The 13,527-nt window shown below is 37.6% G+C and overlaps 1 protein-coding gene across 2 annotated transcripts in view; it reads left to right on the forward strand.

The window, feature by feature from the left end:
* DSG4 (desmoglein 4) overlaps positions 1-8,137 on the forward strand; it is a 37,927-nt gene extending 29,790 nt beyond the window's left edge. Inside the window, exons 12-16 of one of the 2 annotated variants that reach the window (XM_011974370.1) lie at positions 300-596; positions 3,677-3,816; positions 3,970-4,033; positions 5,452-5,696; positions 7,370-8,137. In XM_011974370.1, the coding sequence (XP_011829760.1) occupies positions 300-596; positions 3,677-3,816; positions 3,970-4,033; positions 5,452-5,696; positions 7,370-8,137 (1,514 nt within the window). Of the gene's footprint in view, positions 1-299; positions 597-3,676; positions 3,821-3,969; positions 4,034-5,328; positions 5,697-7,369 lie in introns of both variants that reach the window. The other variant, XM_011974369.1, reaches the window with a different exon arrangement.
* The last annotated feature ends 5,390 nt before the right edge of the window (positions 8,138-13,527 follow it).

The raw sequence follows: 13,527 nt of genomic DNA on the forward strand, positions 1-13,527 counted from the left end.
ATGTAAATGACGAGTTGATGGGTGCTGACGAGTTGATGGGTGCAGCACACCAACATGGCACAAGTATACATATGTAACAAACCTGCACGTTATGCACATATACCCTAGAACTTAAAGTATAATAATAATAAAAAATAAATTTAAAAAAAAAAGTACAAGGTGCTTTATGACTAAGAAAGCATGAAAAAAATCAAGTGTTTTAAGTCGATGTTTGGTATTAGGGAGAGTTAACCACCACCCCCCCAACAACCAAGGAATTTCCATTTATTTTCTGTTCTGTTTCCTCTCTTCCATTTCAGCTACCTCAGCAATCCTTACGGCTAAGCAGGTTTTATCTCCAGGATTTTATGAAATCCCAATCCTGGTGAAGGACAGTTATAACAGAGCATGCGAATTGGCACAGATGGTGCAGTTATATGCCTGCGACTGCGATGACAACCACATGTGCCTGGACTCTGGTGCCACGGGCATCTACACAGAGGATGTAACTGGTGACACGTATGGGCCTGTCACTGAAGACCAAGCTGGAGTTTCAAATGTTGGTCTTGGACCAGCAGGAATCGGCATGATGGTTCTGGGCATCCTGCTACTGCTTTGTAAGTACTCAATTAAATCCTTCTTTTCAACAGTTCTTCAAAATAGGACTGTAACGAGGTTCACTGGGATGGTTAGGTTCATGTAGCCATTTCTTTTTGGTATCTCTAGCAATTTCTGAGTGCCTTAGAAATAAACAATGGCACAGACAAGGATATGCACTTAATCCACAATGATAACTAAGAAAACCTAGAGTGAGTGAGAGTCCTAAAAATGGGAAACACATGCAAATCACTACATATACTACATAAAAGCACAAAACAAATCCCATCATGGAAATTTCTATGGAAAAGTTAGGACAATCTTTTTGGAAAAGTGGATTTTGAGGTAAGCCTGAAAAGCTGAGGATATTTTTTTCTTTTTTCTTTTTTCTTTTTTTTTTGAGATGGAGTCTTGCTCTATTGCCCAGGCTGGAGTACAGTGGCGCAATCTTGGCTCACTGCAAACTTCCACCTCCTGGGTTCAAACTATTCTCCTGCCTCAGTCTCCCAAGTAGCTGGGACTACAGGCGCCCACCACCACGACTGGCTAATTTTTGTATTTTTAGTAGAGGCAGGGTTTCACCGTGATAGCCAGGATGGTCTCCAACTCGTGACCTCGTGATCCACCCACCTCAGCTTCCCAAAGTGCTGGGATTACAGGCATGAGCCACTGTGCCCTGCTGAGGATTTCTTTTAAAGGAGGATGCTGTCTAAGGAAATTTGAAAGGTAATCAAAGACAAACACACACACACACACACACACACACAAGGGAGCAAGATATGGAAGAGCATAGCACACCTAGGAGTACAGAGGCTAAAAGGGAGGCTGGGAGCCAGCATGGAGGCATGTTCATGACGCACTAGGCATTCTGGGCTTCAGTACCGTGGCACAGAAGAGTCGATGAGGGCTGATGAGCACAGCTGACCCTGCAGTAGGAAGCAGGGAGAAGAGACTAGAACAGAGAATTACCCTCCGGGTTCTGGGTGAGTGCCTAAACGAAGACTATGGTCACAGAAACGGCAAGATCCCCAAAGAAAACTTTCCCAAAAAGGGCCCTCCTTTCCCCGTAGTGTTTTTTTAAACATATAGATCCTCAGAGGAAGGATACTTCATACATTTTAGGTTGCCCTTGCAATACTTAGGTTTCATGGGGATCAAAAGCTGGGTTGTAAAATTTGAGAATTAAATTTGTCAGACTGTATTGTTGCTATGTTTTCAGGGATGAGCACTAATTAAAATGTAATCATTTCAAGGCACAAAAAATAACAGCTGACTTTTGGGGAGGATTTCTTTCTTGAAATAATCTGCGAGGTTTCAAAGCTATGCAAAGATCATGAGTGATTCTCACAATGATATTAGAGATATTTTCCCAGAACGTAACTCTACAGCAATTGAGTAGTGGTTGCAGGTAAGCTTTGAGTTAGTGGTTCTCAACCCCAGTTGTACATAAGAATTAGTTAAAGGTCTTCCAAAATTACTCATGCTTGGGTCATACTCAAGATGAGACTAAGCATCGGCATGTTCAAGCCCTTTGGTGAAACTAATGTTCAGTTCAGGGTTAAAAACCCAGTGCCAGCTGCATTTCCAAAAGGTTAGCACTAAGAGTTTCAAGACTTTTCCTGACCCGGTCAAAGAAAGCAGCAGACTTATTCAACTGATTGTAGAATAGGAGAGGAATACCCCGATGGACACTTGTTTTCAACGGAGAAGTCCATGGTCGATTTTAGGAGACAGGAGGCAGTGTGATGGTAGTGGGAGGGATCTGAGCCCAAACCTATGTTCCCGAAGGGCCTCAAATTGACACTTTTGATGTTAGCTCCAAATGAGATTACACATACAGTAATTGTATTGGGTACGCGCTAAAAACACTTCATTTATTAGATAGTACCTTTGTTAGAGTTCATGCCTGCAATGGTACGTGATCCAGCTCACATTTAAATTCACAGAAATATAGAATAGGTGGAACCATGGCCTAGGGGCTACCAATTCTAGTTTTAGCCCTTTTCCAGAAAATGCTATGGAAATGTATAACTTAACTTTTCACTGTTCATAGTGCAGATGGCAAAATTGCCAAATTAATTGTTGTAATAAGATTAAAGCTGATTTTGTATCTGTTTTTAATTTTTAATTTTTGTGAGTACATAATAGGTATACATATTTATGGGGTACATTAGCTGCTTTGATAGAGGCATGCAATGTGAAATAATCACATCCTGGAGAACAGGGCATCCATCTCCTCAAGCATTTATCCTTCTATTCTTTATCTTTAATTAACCCACTTAGTAAAATGCATGCCATGCTAGAGAATTGGGAAAGTATGGAAAGCAACTAGAGTGGGCCCAAAGAACTAAACAGAGTGTATTCTAGAATCTTAGAAAACTTAAGCAGTGTCTATATTTATGGATTAAAATATAGAATTGAGGTGATTATTAGGGTAGCAAATAGGAAATTTCCTCTTGGAAGAAACACTTGGATAGCTAAACATTTTTGATAGCTTTAATTTTTCATTATAGTCTGCAAACAAGTCTTAAAATAATTGTAAATATCTCCATTAAATTTAGTGAGTATTATTTGACTTCTATTTTAAGTGTAACTGTAATAAGGATTGAAGAAAGGTCCTATCTCCAGGTCCCATAGCTGAATCCTGTATTCAATCCTCTTGATAACATATATTCACGATGTGTTTAACTTACATGTGTGTGTGTATCTGCTCCAACCAGCTCAGGAGTCTTAGACTAAAGGCGACCTTACTTTCCTAATCTGTCAGTAAAGAAATTCAATTACCTGATCTCAAACTCCTTGCCATCTAGCGCTTAAGTTCTATGTGATTTGGTGGTGTTGTATTTATAAACTTGGATATGTATACTCAATCCTCTAAAGGAAAAAAAATGAGATTTTCTTACATATATTTGTATTTTTGTTCTAAATACATATATTTGTATTTTTGTTCTAAATACATATATTTGTATTTTTGTTCTAAATACATATATTTGTATTTTTGTTCTAAATATAATGCCACCAAATGCTCCCCAAAATGATTCATCCAGTGACTTCCTAAACTGAGCAATTTGTGTAAACTCGTTGTCACTTTCTTGAGCAGTGGCTCCACTCTTGCTGCTACTGTGTTGCTGCAAACAGAGGCAGCCTGAAGGCCTGGGAACAAGATTTGCTCCTGTGCCTGAGGGCGGAGAAGGAGTGATGCAGTCTTGGAGAATTGAAGGGGCCCATCCGGAGGACAGGGTGAGTGGACTATCACTTTCCAGAGAAGTGTGGCGTTTCAGTGGAAATTGAGCATGTCTTAACAATTACATGCTGCACAAAAATGAACAGATGTCAGTGTTTAAATGTTTAACATAAAGCATTTGTTTTTCAAATGTTTATTTTTCTTTTCAGGATGTGTCAAATATATGTGCACCCATGACAGCCTCAAATACCCAGGATCGGATGGATTCCTCTGGTCAGTAAACACCAAAATCTGCTTTTCCTTTTAAATTTTTCACAATTATTCAACCAGAAACCAACTTCATGTAAAAGTACCTTATGGAAAAGTCTGTCAATCTTTTGACAGTATAATTAGAGGAAGTGTGACCTGTTTGAAGTAGCCACTTTTTTTTTTCTATCTGAAACTACAGACAGTGAAGTATGACACAGCAGTTAAAAGAGCAAACTCTGGAAGCAGAATGCTTGGGTTTGATTCCCAGCTCTGCCACTTGCTTAAGGGCTGCATGGTTTTTATCCGAAATGCACAGGACCATGAGTTTGAGTTTGGCTCAACCTTTTTGTGCCATGGTGATCAAAAAGTTTCAGACATAGGAGCATTTTGGATTCTTGATTATTGGATTTGGGATGTTCAACCTGTAGTAATAAGTCCTTAGTCAAGACATTTAACCTCCCTGGGCCTCAGTTTCCTTATCTTTGAAATTGAGCTTATGATAGTACCTACTTTAAAGTGTTGCTGTGAGGAGTAAATAATACATATTATATATGTAATATATCATACATACATATATTGTATAGATTATTTTATAATGTATAACATATGTGTGTGTGTGTATATATACACACACATATATAAATATGTATATATACATATATCACAAAATCTGCGTTAGAATAGTGCCTGGCACAGAGTACATGCTACTGTAGTCATTATTTATAACACAAGCTGGTTTAAAAAAAAGAAAAAGAGCTAAAGAAAAGGTAGTAAATGTACTCTAATAATACACTGAAAAACTTTTCTTAAATTCAGACAAGCTTTTGCCTCAAGAGAGTGTCTTAAACTCTCCTATCTTACCAGCCCCACGTATATCTAAGAATATTGAACACACTACTTAGCTATCTGGCAATGATTGCACCAAATAGAAAGGGTGCTTAATTCTGCAGTGCATGTGAGCTTTCTCTGATTGTTCCTTAGTATTCCAAGTTTGGCCCTTTGCATGCAAAAAAGCTCTGTGACTGAACATCCCTGTGAGCCCAGCTGCATCTTGTTCCAGAAGGAGGACTATGAGCTCAGTTTCTGCAGTCACGCCGCTGGCCTTGCTTTGGAGGGCTCCCGGATGGGTCAAGCCCGCAGCGGCCACGGCGGGAACGGGGGCCTGCTTGCAGCTCCTTTTGGCAAGTTCTACACCTTTAGGTCTAGGGCGAAGTCTGTGCAAATGTGGGAAGGCCACGTCCCACCACTGACTCCCTCTGTGTCATTAATTTACTTTTCTTTGGTCAACAAGCCTGGAGATGTATCGGTGTAACTCCTAGCGCTCTCTGTCAGCTTTTTAGCGCTGGGTGGTGGTGGCACCGCAGATGGCGGCGGCAGCGTTTTAGGCAGATACGCGCTGCAGGCAACTCGAGCGCTGTTACACCAACATCCTCCCTTTTCAGAAATCTACACCAACACCTATGCAGCCGGGGGCACGGTGGAAGGAGGTGTATCGGGAGTGGAGCTCAACACAGGGATGGGGACAGCCGCTGGCCTCATGGCCGCAGGGGCCGCAGGGGCCGCAGGAGCCGCAGGAGTCGCGGGGGCCGCAGGGGCCGCAAGGAAGAGGAGCTCTACCATGGGAACCCTGCGGGACTACGCTGACTCCGACGTCAACATGGCTTTCTTGGACAGCTACTTCTCGGAGGTAATGCCCTCACACACACAATCGTCTTGAGACTGAATAATAATAGTAAAATACAATAGCAGTAAGCCTCTTCTGAAATATAGTGTTATTCTCAACCCTATCCCAAACCTGAATAAAAAAATTTCGCTTCTTAAAGCGTAAAATACTAATTTGCCGCAGGATTTCATATTCAACTTCCATAGCACATCTTAGTACTGTGAACAAGGTCACACCCCTCATCATTCTCCACTTCCCTTTTCCATTTTTCTATCTTCCGTTTCCTTGATTCCTCACCTTGTTTCCCATAGCAGTAGCAAAGCAGGAAAGTGTTCATCAAGGGGGAAAAAACGTGCATTTATGACCTCTTTTTTTGATGTCCTTCATGTTCTCCGGGAGCCTCCAACAGAAAAGAGAAAATATAAAGACAGAATTGGGAACGAAAGAAGTTAAAACTCAGGAACACAGCATCACCACGCCTTGTGCTAGATTAAGACCTAAGATAGCTCTCCTATTCTCAGTCCAGTGACTTATCCACCAACTGACCTTCACTAAGAAAAGGGGTCCAGCAACAGCACTACTGGGTATATATACAAAAGAAAGGAAATCAGTATATCAAAGAAATATATATATGCACCCCCATGTTTATTGCAGCACTAGTCACGAGGCCAATACATGGAATCAACCAATACAATCATCAACGGATGATTGGACTTTTAAAATGTGATGCACATACACAATGGAATATTATTCAGCCATAAAAAAATGAAATCTTGTCATTTGCAACAACATGGATGGAACTGAAAGACATTGTGTTTAGTGAAATAAGCCAGGCATAGAAAGACTAACTTGACATGTTCTCACTCATTTGTGGAAGCTAAAAGAAAAAAACAAATTCATGGAGATAGAGAGTAGAATGATGTTTCTGGAGGCTGACAAGGGTAGTAGGGAGGGGAAACAAAGTGGACATGGTTAATAGGTACGAAAATACTGTTAGATAGAATAAAGAAGATCTAGTATTTGGTAGCACAACAGGATGACTATAGTTAACAATAATTTATTATACATTTTAGAAGAACTAAAATAGAACCGGAACGTCCCTAACACAAAGATATCATAAATGCTTGAAGTGAGAGATACCCTGATTACCCTGATTTTATCGTTATGCATTGTATACCTGTTTCAAGACATCCCATGTGCTCCATAAATATATACAACTATTATGTATCCATGAAAAAAAGAAAAAAGATCATGGGTCTATCAGCAAAAAAAAAAAAAAAAAAAGCCCTATAGACATTGAGTTGGCCTAATAGAGTAGCATCAAGAGTAAATAAATCCCCTCATGAATTCCTATTTAGTAAGTTTACTCGGCTTAAATAACAACCCATTTTATCTCATATTTCAGTTAGCCTGCTTTATTCCCCATCTGGTGATACATGAATTTCACCATTATTCTTTACGAAAAAAAAAATGCTGAAGATGTTGTTGCAATTGTAAACTATATCTTAAAATTGGTAGTTACAAATACTATCACAGAATGTGCATGAATAGTATCAATTATTTTAATGAGTGACTGATACCATTATTCAGTTTATTCCATAACAACTTACTTAGAAGTCTCTCTGAGGGATTGCTGTTATTCTTCCTTATTTTAGGGGAAAAGAAATTTCTAATTCTGCACTCCCTTTTAATTTTAGAAAGCATATGCTTATGCAGATGAAGATGAAGGTCGACCAGCCAATGACTGCTTGCTCATTTATGACCACGAGGGAGTAGGGTCTCCCGTAGGCTCTATTGGTTGTTGCAGTTGGATTGTGGATGACTTAGATGAAACCTGCATGGAAACTGTAGATCCAAAATTTAGGACTCTTGCTGAGATCTGCTTAAACACAGAAATTGAACCATTTCCTTCACACCAGGCTTGTATACCGATCAGTACTGACCTCCCTTTGCTCGGACCTAATTACTTTGTTAATGAATCTTCAGGATTGACTCCCTCAGAAGCTGAATTCCAAGAAGAAGTGGCAGCATCTGAACCCGTGGTTCATGGGGATATTATTGTGACTGAGACTTTCGGTACTGCTGATCAATGTGTGCAACCCACTACAATTATTTTTGATCCTCAACTTGCACCCAGTGTTGTAGTAACCGAAGCAGTACTGGCACCTGTCTATGATATTCAAGGGAATATTTGTGTACCTGCTGAGTTAGCAGATTACAACAATGTAATCTATGCTGAGAGAGTACTGGCTAGTCCTGGTGTGCCTGACATGAGCAATAGTAGCATGACTGATGTTTGTATGGGACCTGTGATGAGTGGCAATATTTTAGTAGGGCCAGAAATTCAAGTGATGCAAATGGTGAGCCCAGACCTTCCCATAAGCCAAACCGTTGACTCCACATCCCCAGTGACATCTCGACACACAGTAACACGATACGGTAACATACATTACACCCAACAGTAAGTGCTTTGTGGTCAGTATTCTCTATGGAGACCTTGCACCTTGTAATCACAAATACATCCACCAAAGATATATAATGTACCATATATATTAACAGTCAACAAATACTCAGATATTCTAAGGTCAATGCCATTATTTGATTATACCATTTTGAGGGTGAATATGGCTAGGCACTTTAGATAAGCCTTTTAAATTTCTTTCTGATTTTAAATAATGTGTCAAAAAATGTACAGAAAATGTATTGCATCCCTTGATACTGTCTAATGAATAGCACATAACTCACATTGTGAATCCTATGGGTCTTGAGGCCTGTAGCACCAATCTTACCAACCAAGATGCCTTGTTCTTGGAAGTTACAAAAGAAGCCCTGTCTACATCCACCAGCCATATTTTTCTTTAGAGAAATATTTATATTAAAACTTTTAATTGAAAAATTGAATGAAAATGTACATTTCTGAAAGGAAATTGAAAAGGAACGTAGAGTATCGGTCAATATCTTCAGATATCTGAAGTCATTTTTCTCTTCAAAAGATTTTTCAAGATTGCATGCTATTAAGCAATAGGTCATGCTTAATATAATAAGGAAAGAGTTTGCCAACTGAAAGCATCGCTGGAAATGGTTCATTGAAGAAAAAATATATATTTTTATTGAATTTTATTGATTTATAAGATTAACTGTAAATTAATCTAGAATAGCAAAAAAATTATGACAATCCTAAAGTAGAAAGAGTTATTGAGGAAATACTAGAGTTTTCCCCACTTACAGGGAATTTTTTCCCTACTGTTGCCAATTATGTCAGAAAAATACATGAAATATGGCTTAATCAATTTCATCGAACTGAATCATAGAGCTTTCAATTGGCAAGCAGATATTCTTCAAAAGCACTCTGTAGTTATTCATATATTCAACAATATTTACTTAGAAGCAACTAGGTGTTGAGTGCTAGTCATGGCTCTGTGAATATACAGGTGAAGAAGACAGACATGGTTTCTGCCTTCATAGAGTTTCTATTCATTTCTAGACTTAAAATAAAACTCTGGGATATGGCTTTAAGTTCCTAACAACAATAATTAACCAACTATTTAAATCCATTACCAAGTTGTGTTTCTCTTTGCAACACTACTGTTTATGTTGAATAAATAAAATGGAAACACATACATAGATTGCTTACTAGGCATAAAGCTGACTTGACAAAAAGAAACTAGCCAGGTAATTTTACTTAATTCTGTAAAATATGTATAGAGTAGCAGCAATAATGTGGCTGAGATAATGTAAATGAAATAAACTTATTTTGAAGGCCTAATCCTTTTGAAGGGAAATAGTTGTAGTGCTTCTTGCCTACCTTTTGCTCTTTATGAATAAAACTATTGTAGAATTTAAGTCATCTCAGATAACCTCTTACCCAATTCTCTCATTTTCTAGACAAGGAATCTAGAAATAGAGAGGTTAAATAATCCCAACCAGCTAGTTGTGCTGCAAAGCCTTGAACCCATTGTTCAGATACCCTAGCCAGTTTGCTTTTTTATACTATAACTTCATCAGATATGAAGAAGACCCAAATTTGCCTGTTGCATACTCTTTGCTATTCCCTAATTGGAAGAAAAATTGTCTCTCAAAAACTTAAGTTTTATGAAGTATAAGCACAGAACAGCTAAAACATTGTAATGCTAGAAGGTTATTTACATATTTCCTGATATTTTCCAAATTATGTATACTGCCAGCTGCTACATCCATTTCTCACTTTAGTATATTTTACTACTCTATAATTGATGCAATCCATGGGGTGGCTAAGGAGCATTGGTCTCATGGTGATTTAACACTCAAGCAACAACCAGCCACATAGCATCTGGTACACACTCCATTCTGTGGCAAATCCTGACATGGGCATTTCTCTCTTAAAGTTTGCATTGGATGGCTTTTGTTAAGTCAAAAACTAACACGTTGGTGAGACTGCAGAGAAAAGGGGACACTAACACAATGTTGGTGGGAATGCAAATTAGTCTAACTACTGTGGAAAACAGTTTGGAGAATTCTTAAGGAACTGGGAGTCGAATAGCTGTTTGACCTAGCAATCCCGTTACTAGGTATAAACCCAAAGAAAAATAAACTGTTCTACTAACAGGACACGTGTACCCATATGTTCATTGCAGTGCTATTCACAATAGTAAAAACATGGAATCAACCCAGGTGCCCATCAACAGTGGATTGGACAAAGAAAATGTGGTACATATACACTATGGACTACTATGCAGCCATAAAAAAGAATGAAGAATGAAATCACGTCCTTTGCAGCAACATAGATGCAGCTGAAGGCCATTATGCTGAGCAAATTAATGAAGGAACAGAAAACCAAATACCTTATGTTCTCACTTATAAGTGGGAACAAAACATTTGGTTCACATGGATATAAAGATGGAAACAATAGACACTGGGGGCTATTAGAGGAAGGAGAGAAGGAGAAGGGCAAGGGCTGAAACACTGTCTATTGGGTACTATGCTCACTACCTGAGTGATGAGTTCAGTCATACCTCAAACCTCAGCATCATGTGATATAGCTTTGTAACAAACCTGTGTATGTATTCCTTGATTCTAAAAGTTGAAAAAGAAAAATAACAAAATAAAAAATTTTAAAAACAGGTATTTTTATATAATTATTTCTATTATTTTGGGTAGATGCCCAGTGGTGAGATTTCTGGGTTGAATGGTAGTTCTATTTTTAGTTCTTTGCGAAATCTCCATACTGTTTGAATTTTTTTTAACTACAAATGGATAAGTAGGATCATACTCTTGGTATATAGAAATACATGTTGTTGTTAGAGAAATTTGTTGAGTGTATTTTGAATTGCTGTTATCGTTTAAGATTTAAAACATGTCAAAAATTATAAAAATGAACTCAATCAGTTTTCTCTTCTAGAATATAGTGACTATTTTAAATTTGGATTTTTTTATATTTTAAACTGACCAAAAAAGTGGAAATTGACCTGCAAAACTAGAGTTTGCATTCTATTAGGACAATCATTCTAAGAATTACAAAATAGTCAAAACACTATGAGATTAAAGAAATGAAGAATAATACCAAGCATTTAACTAATAGGTAATTTTTTTTTTTTTTTTTTTTTTTTTTTTTTTTTTGAGACAGTGTTGCTCTGTTGCCCAGGCTGGAGTGCAGTTGCATGATTTTGACTCACTGCAACCTCCATCTCCCAGATTCAAGCAATTCTTGTGCCTCAGCCTCCCGAGTAGCTGGAACTATAAGTGCGCACCACCAAACCTGGCTAAATTTTTTGTATTTTTAGTAGAGACGGATTTTTGCCATGTTGGCCAGGCTGGTCTCAAACTTCTGGCCTCAATCAGTCTACCTGCCTTGGCCTCCCAAAGTGCTGGGATTGCAGGCGTGAGCCACCACGCCTGGCCCTGCTTACAATTTTTAAAGGAGGTAAAAACACCACTTGTGAAAGGATAAGAAAATGTTCCTGGGAGCTTTTTCTTCTCTTTATCAATACACAAAGACTTAAAGCTGCTTCCAAAGAAAAGATTTACCTCTAATAGATGCCCTCCTCCATACTATCTGTGGAAACAAGAGCTGAACAATGTAATTTTCTCTCAACATTGTTAGTAAGGAGAACTCTTCCACCATTCCAAGGTGATCAGTATCATTCAGATGCAACTCAAGCTTCCAAAATGGACATATTTTTTAAATGTCATCTCAAACAAAACAGCATAAACCAATATTCTCTTTACTGCTTAAAACTCAGGGTGTTAATTTGTGTAAGAAGTAAAAACGATATCGTGTTTATGTTAAGGTTTGAAAATGAACCCAAAAGCTCAAGAAATTATATTTTTTAAATAAATATGATAACATATAGTCTGAATCATATTTCCTGCCCTGTGAAATTACTTGAGGGGGTAGCATCATTACGTGAATTAATAGGTAATCTTGGAAAAGTCTTAGGTGAAGGGAAAGGAAAACATTAAGAACACAGAATTAATAAACTTGTTAAAGAAAAAAGTTACTTTCTAAAAAAATTCTTCTTTTGAACTAGTTATTTCTGATCATGGTGTATTAATTACTAAATGTAATTTTTATGTATTTATTTAAAAACTACATATGATGAGGAAACAATGTTTTATTTTCTCTTTGGTTAATGTAGTATTTTATATGTAAACACAGACAAATTCAGAAAATCTTTTCCCATTTTATGGATCATCATCTTTATCATTATAAATAATCATCATCTTTATCATGCCCCACAGTACAGGGGCATGAATTCACTTATAAATTAAAATTTAGAGTAATTCATTTGTTTTTTAATGATAAAATTTATCAATAGAATTATTTTATTAGTAAATGCTCATTACAAAATAACATAAATTTAATGAACTCCATAAATTATTGTAGACATTGCAATTAAAAAATTAAGTATCACCACAGAATACTATGCAACCATAAAAAAGAATGACATCACGTCTTTTGCAGGAACACAGATGGAGATGAAACTATTATCCTTCGCAAACTAATGCAGGAACAGAAAACCAAATACCACATGTTCTCACTTATAAATGGGAACTAAATGATGACAGTACATGGACACATAGAGGGGAACAACAGACAATGGAACCTATTGGAGGGTGGAGAGTGGGAGAAGGGAGAGGTCAGGAAAAATAACTAATGGGTACTACACTTAATATCTGGGTGACAAAATAATCTGTACAACAAATCCCCATGACACAAGTTCACCCATATAACAAACATGTACATGTACCCCTGAACTTAAAATAAAAGTTTAAAAAAATTATCTCTTCCCACTGGATTCAATCTTGGGGCATGAGATTTAAGAAATGAATTTAAAATAAAATAGTACCAAGCATTTAATTAATAAATAAAAATTTTTGAAAGAGGTGAAAATAGTACTTGTGAAAAGGGTAAGAAAATTTTCCTGTACAATTTTTTTTTCACTGATTCTCTATTCACCAAAATTATTACTATTGTTTCTGTACCAGAGAAACAATTTCTGTAGAATAAGGAAAGAATAATTATTTTCAATCAGGGGAATTGAGGAAGAATCCTTGAAGATGATATAGAATTTTGTCTGATGGAAATTACAAAGATATAAAAGTCAAAGCACAGGGTAAATCCAAAGACTATTAAGTAGCCAAATTAAACTTACTTCAAAATTGTTTGGGTGAAGGAAAAGGGACAAGATGGAGGAAGGTGAACAAGATGGAGCAGTCCCTGTTGTTTCCGGGTTCTTCTTCACAGATTTTCCCGCGCCCGGGAAAAGAACCAAATCAACAGAGCATGACGTCAAGCCGAGGACACCGAAATTCAAGAAGCCACTCCTACACACACACCCCGAACTCCTCCCCTTCCAGCTCCCAGGCATAAAAGTCC

The sequence above is a fragment of the Mandrillus leucophaeus genome, unplaced genomic scaffold (genome assembly GCF_000951045.1).
Source record: "Mandrillus leucophaeus isolate KB7577 unplaced genomic scaffold, Mleu.le_1.0 Scaffold145, whole genome shotgun sequence".
Taxonomy (NCBI): Eukaryota; Metazoa; Chordata; class Mammalia; order Primates; family Cercopithecidae; genus Mandrillus; species Mandrillus leucophaeus.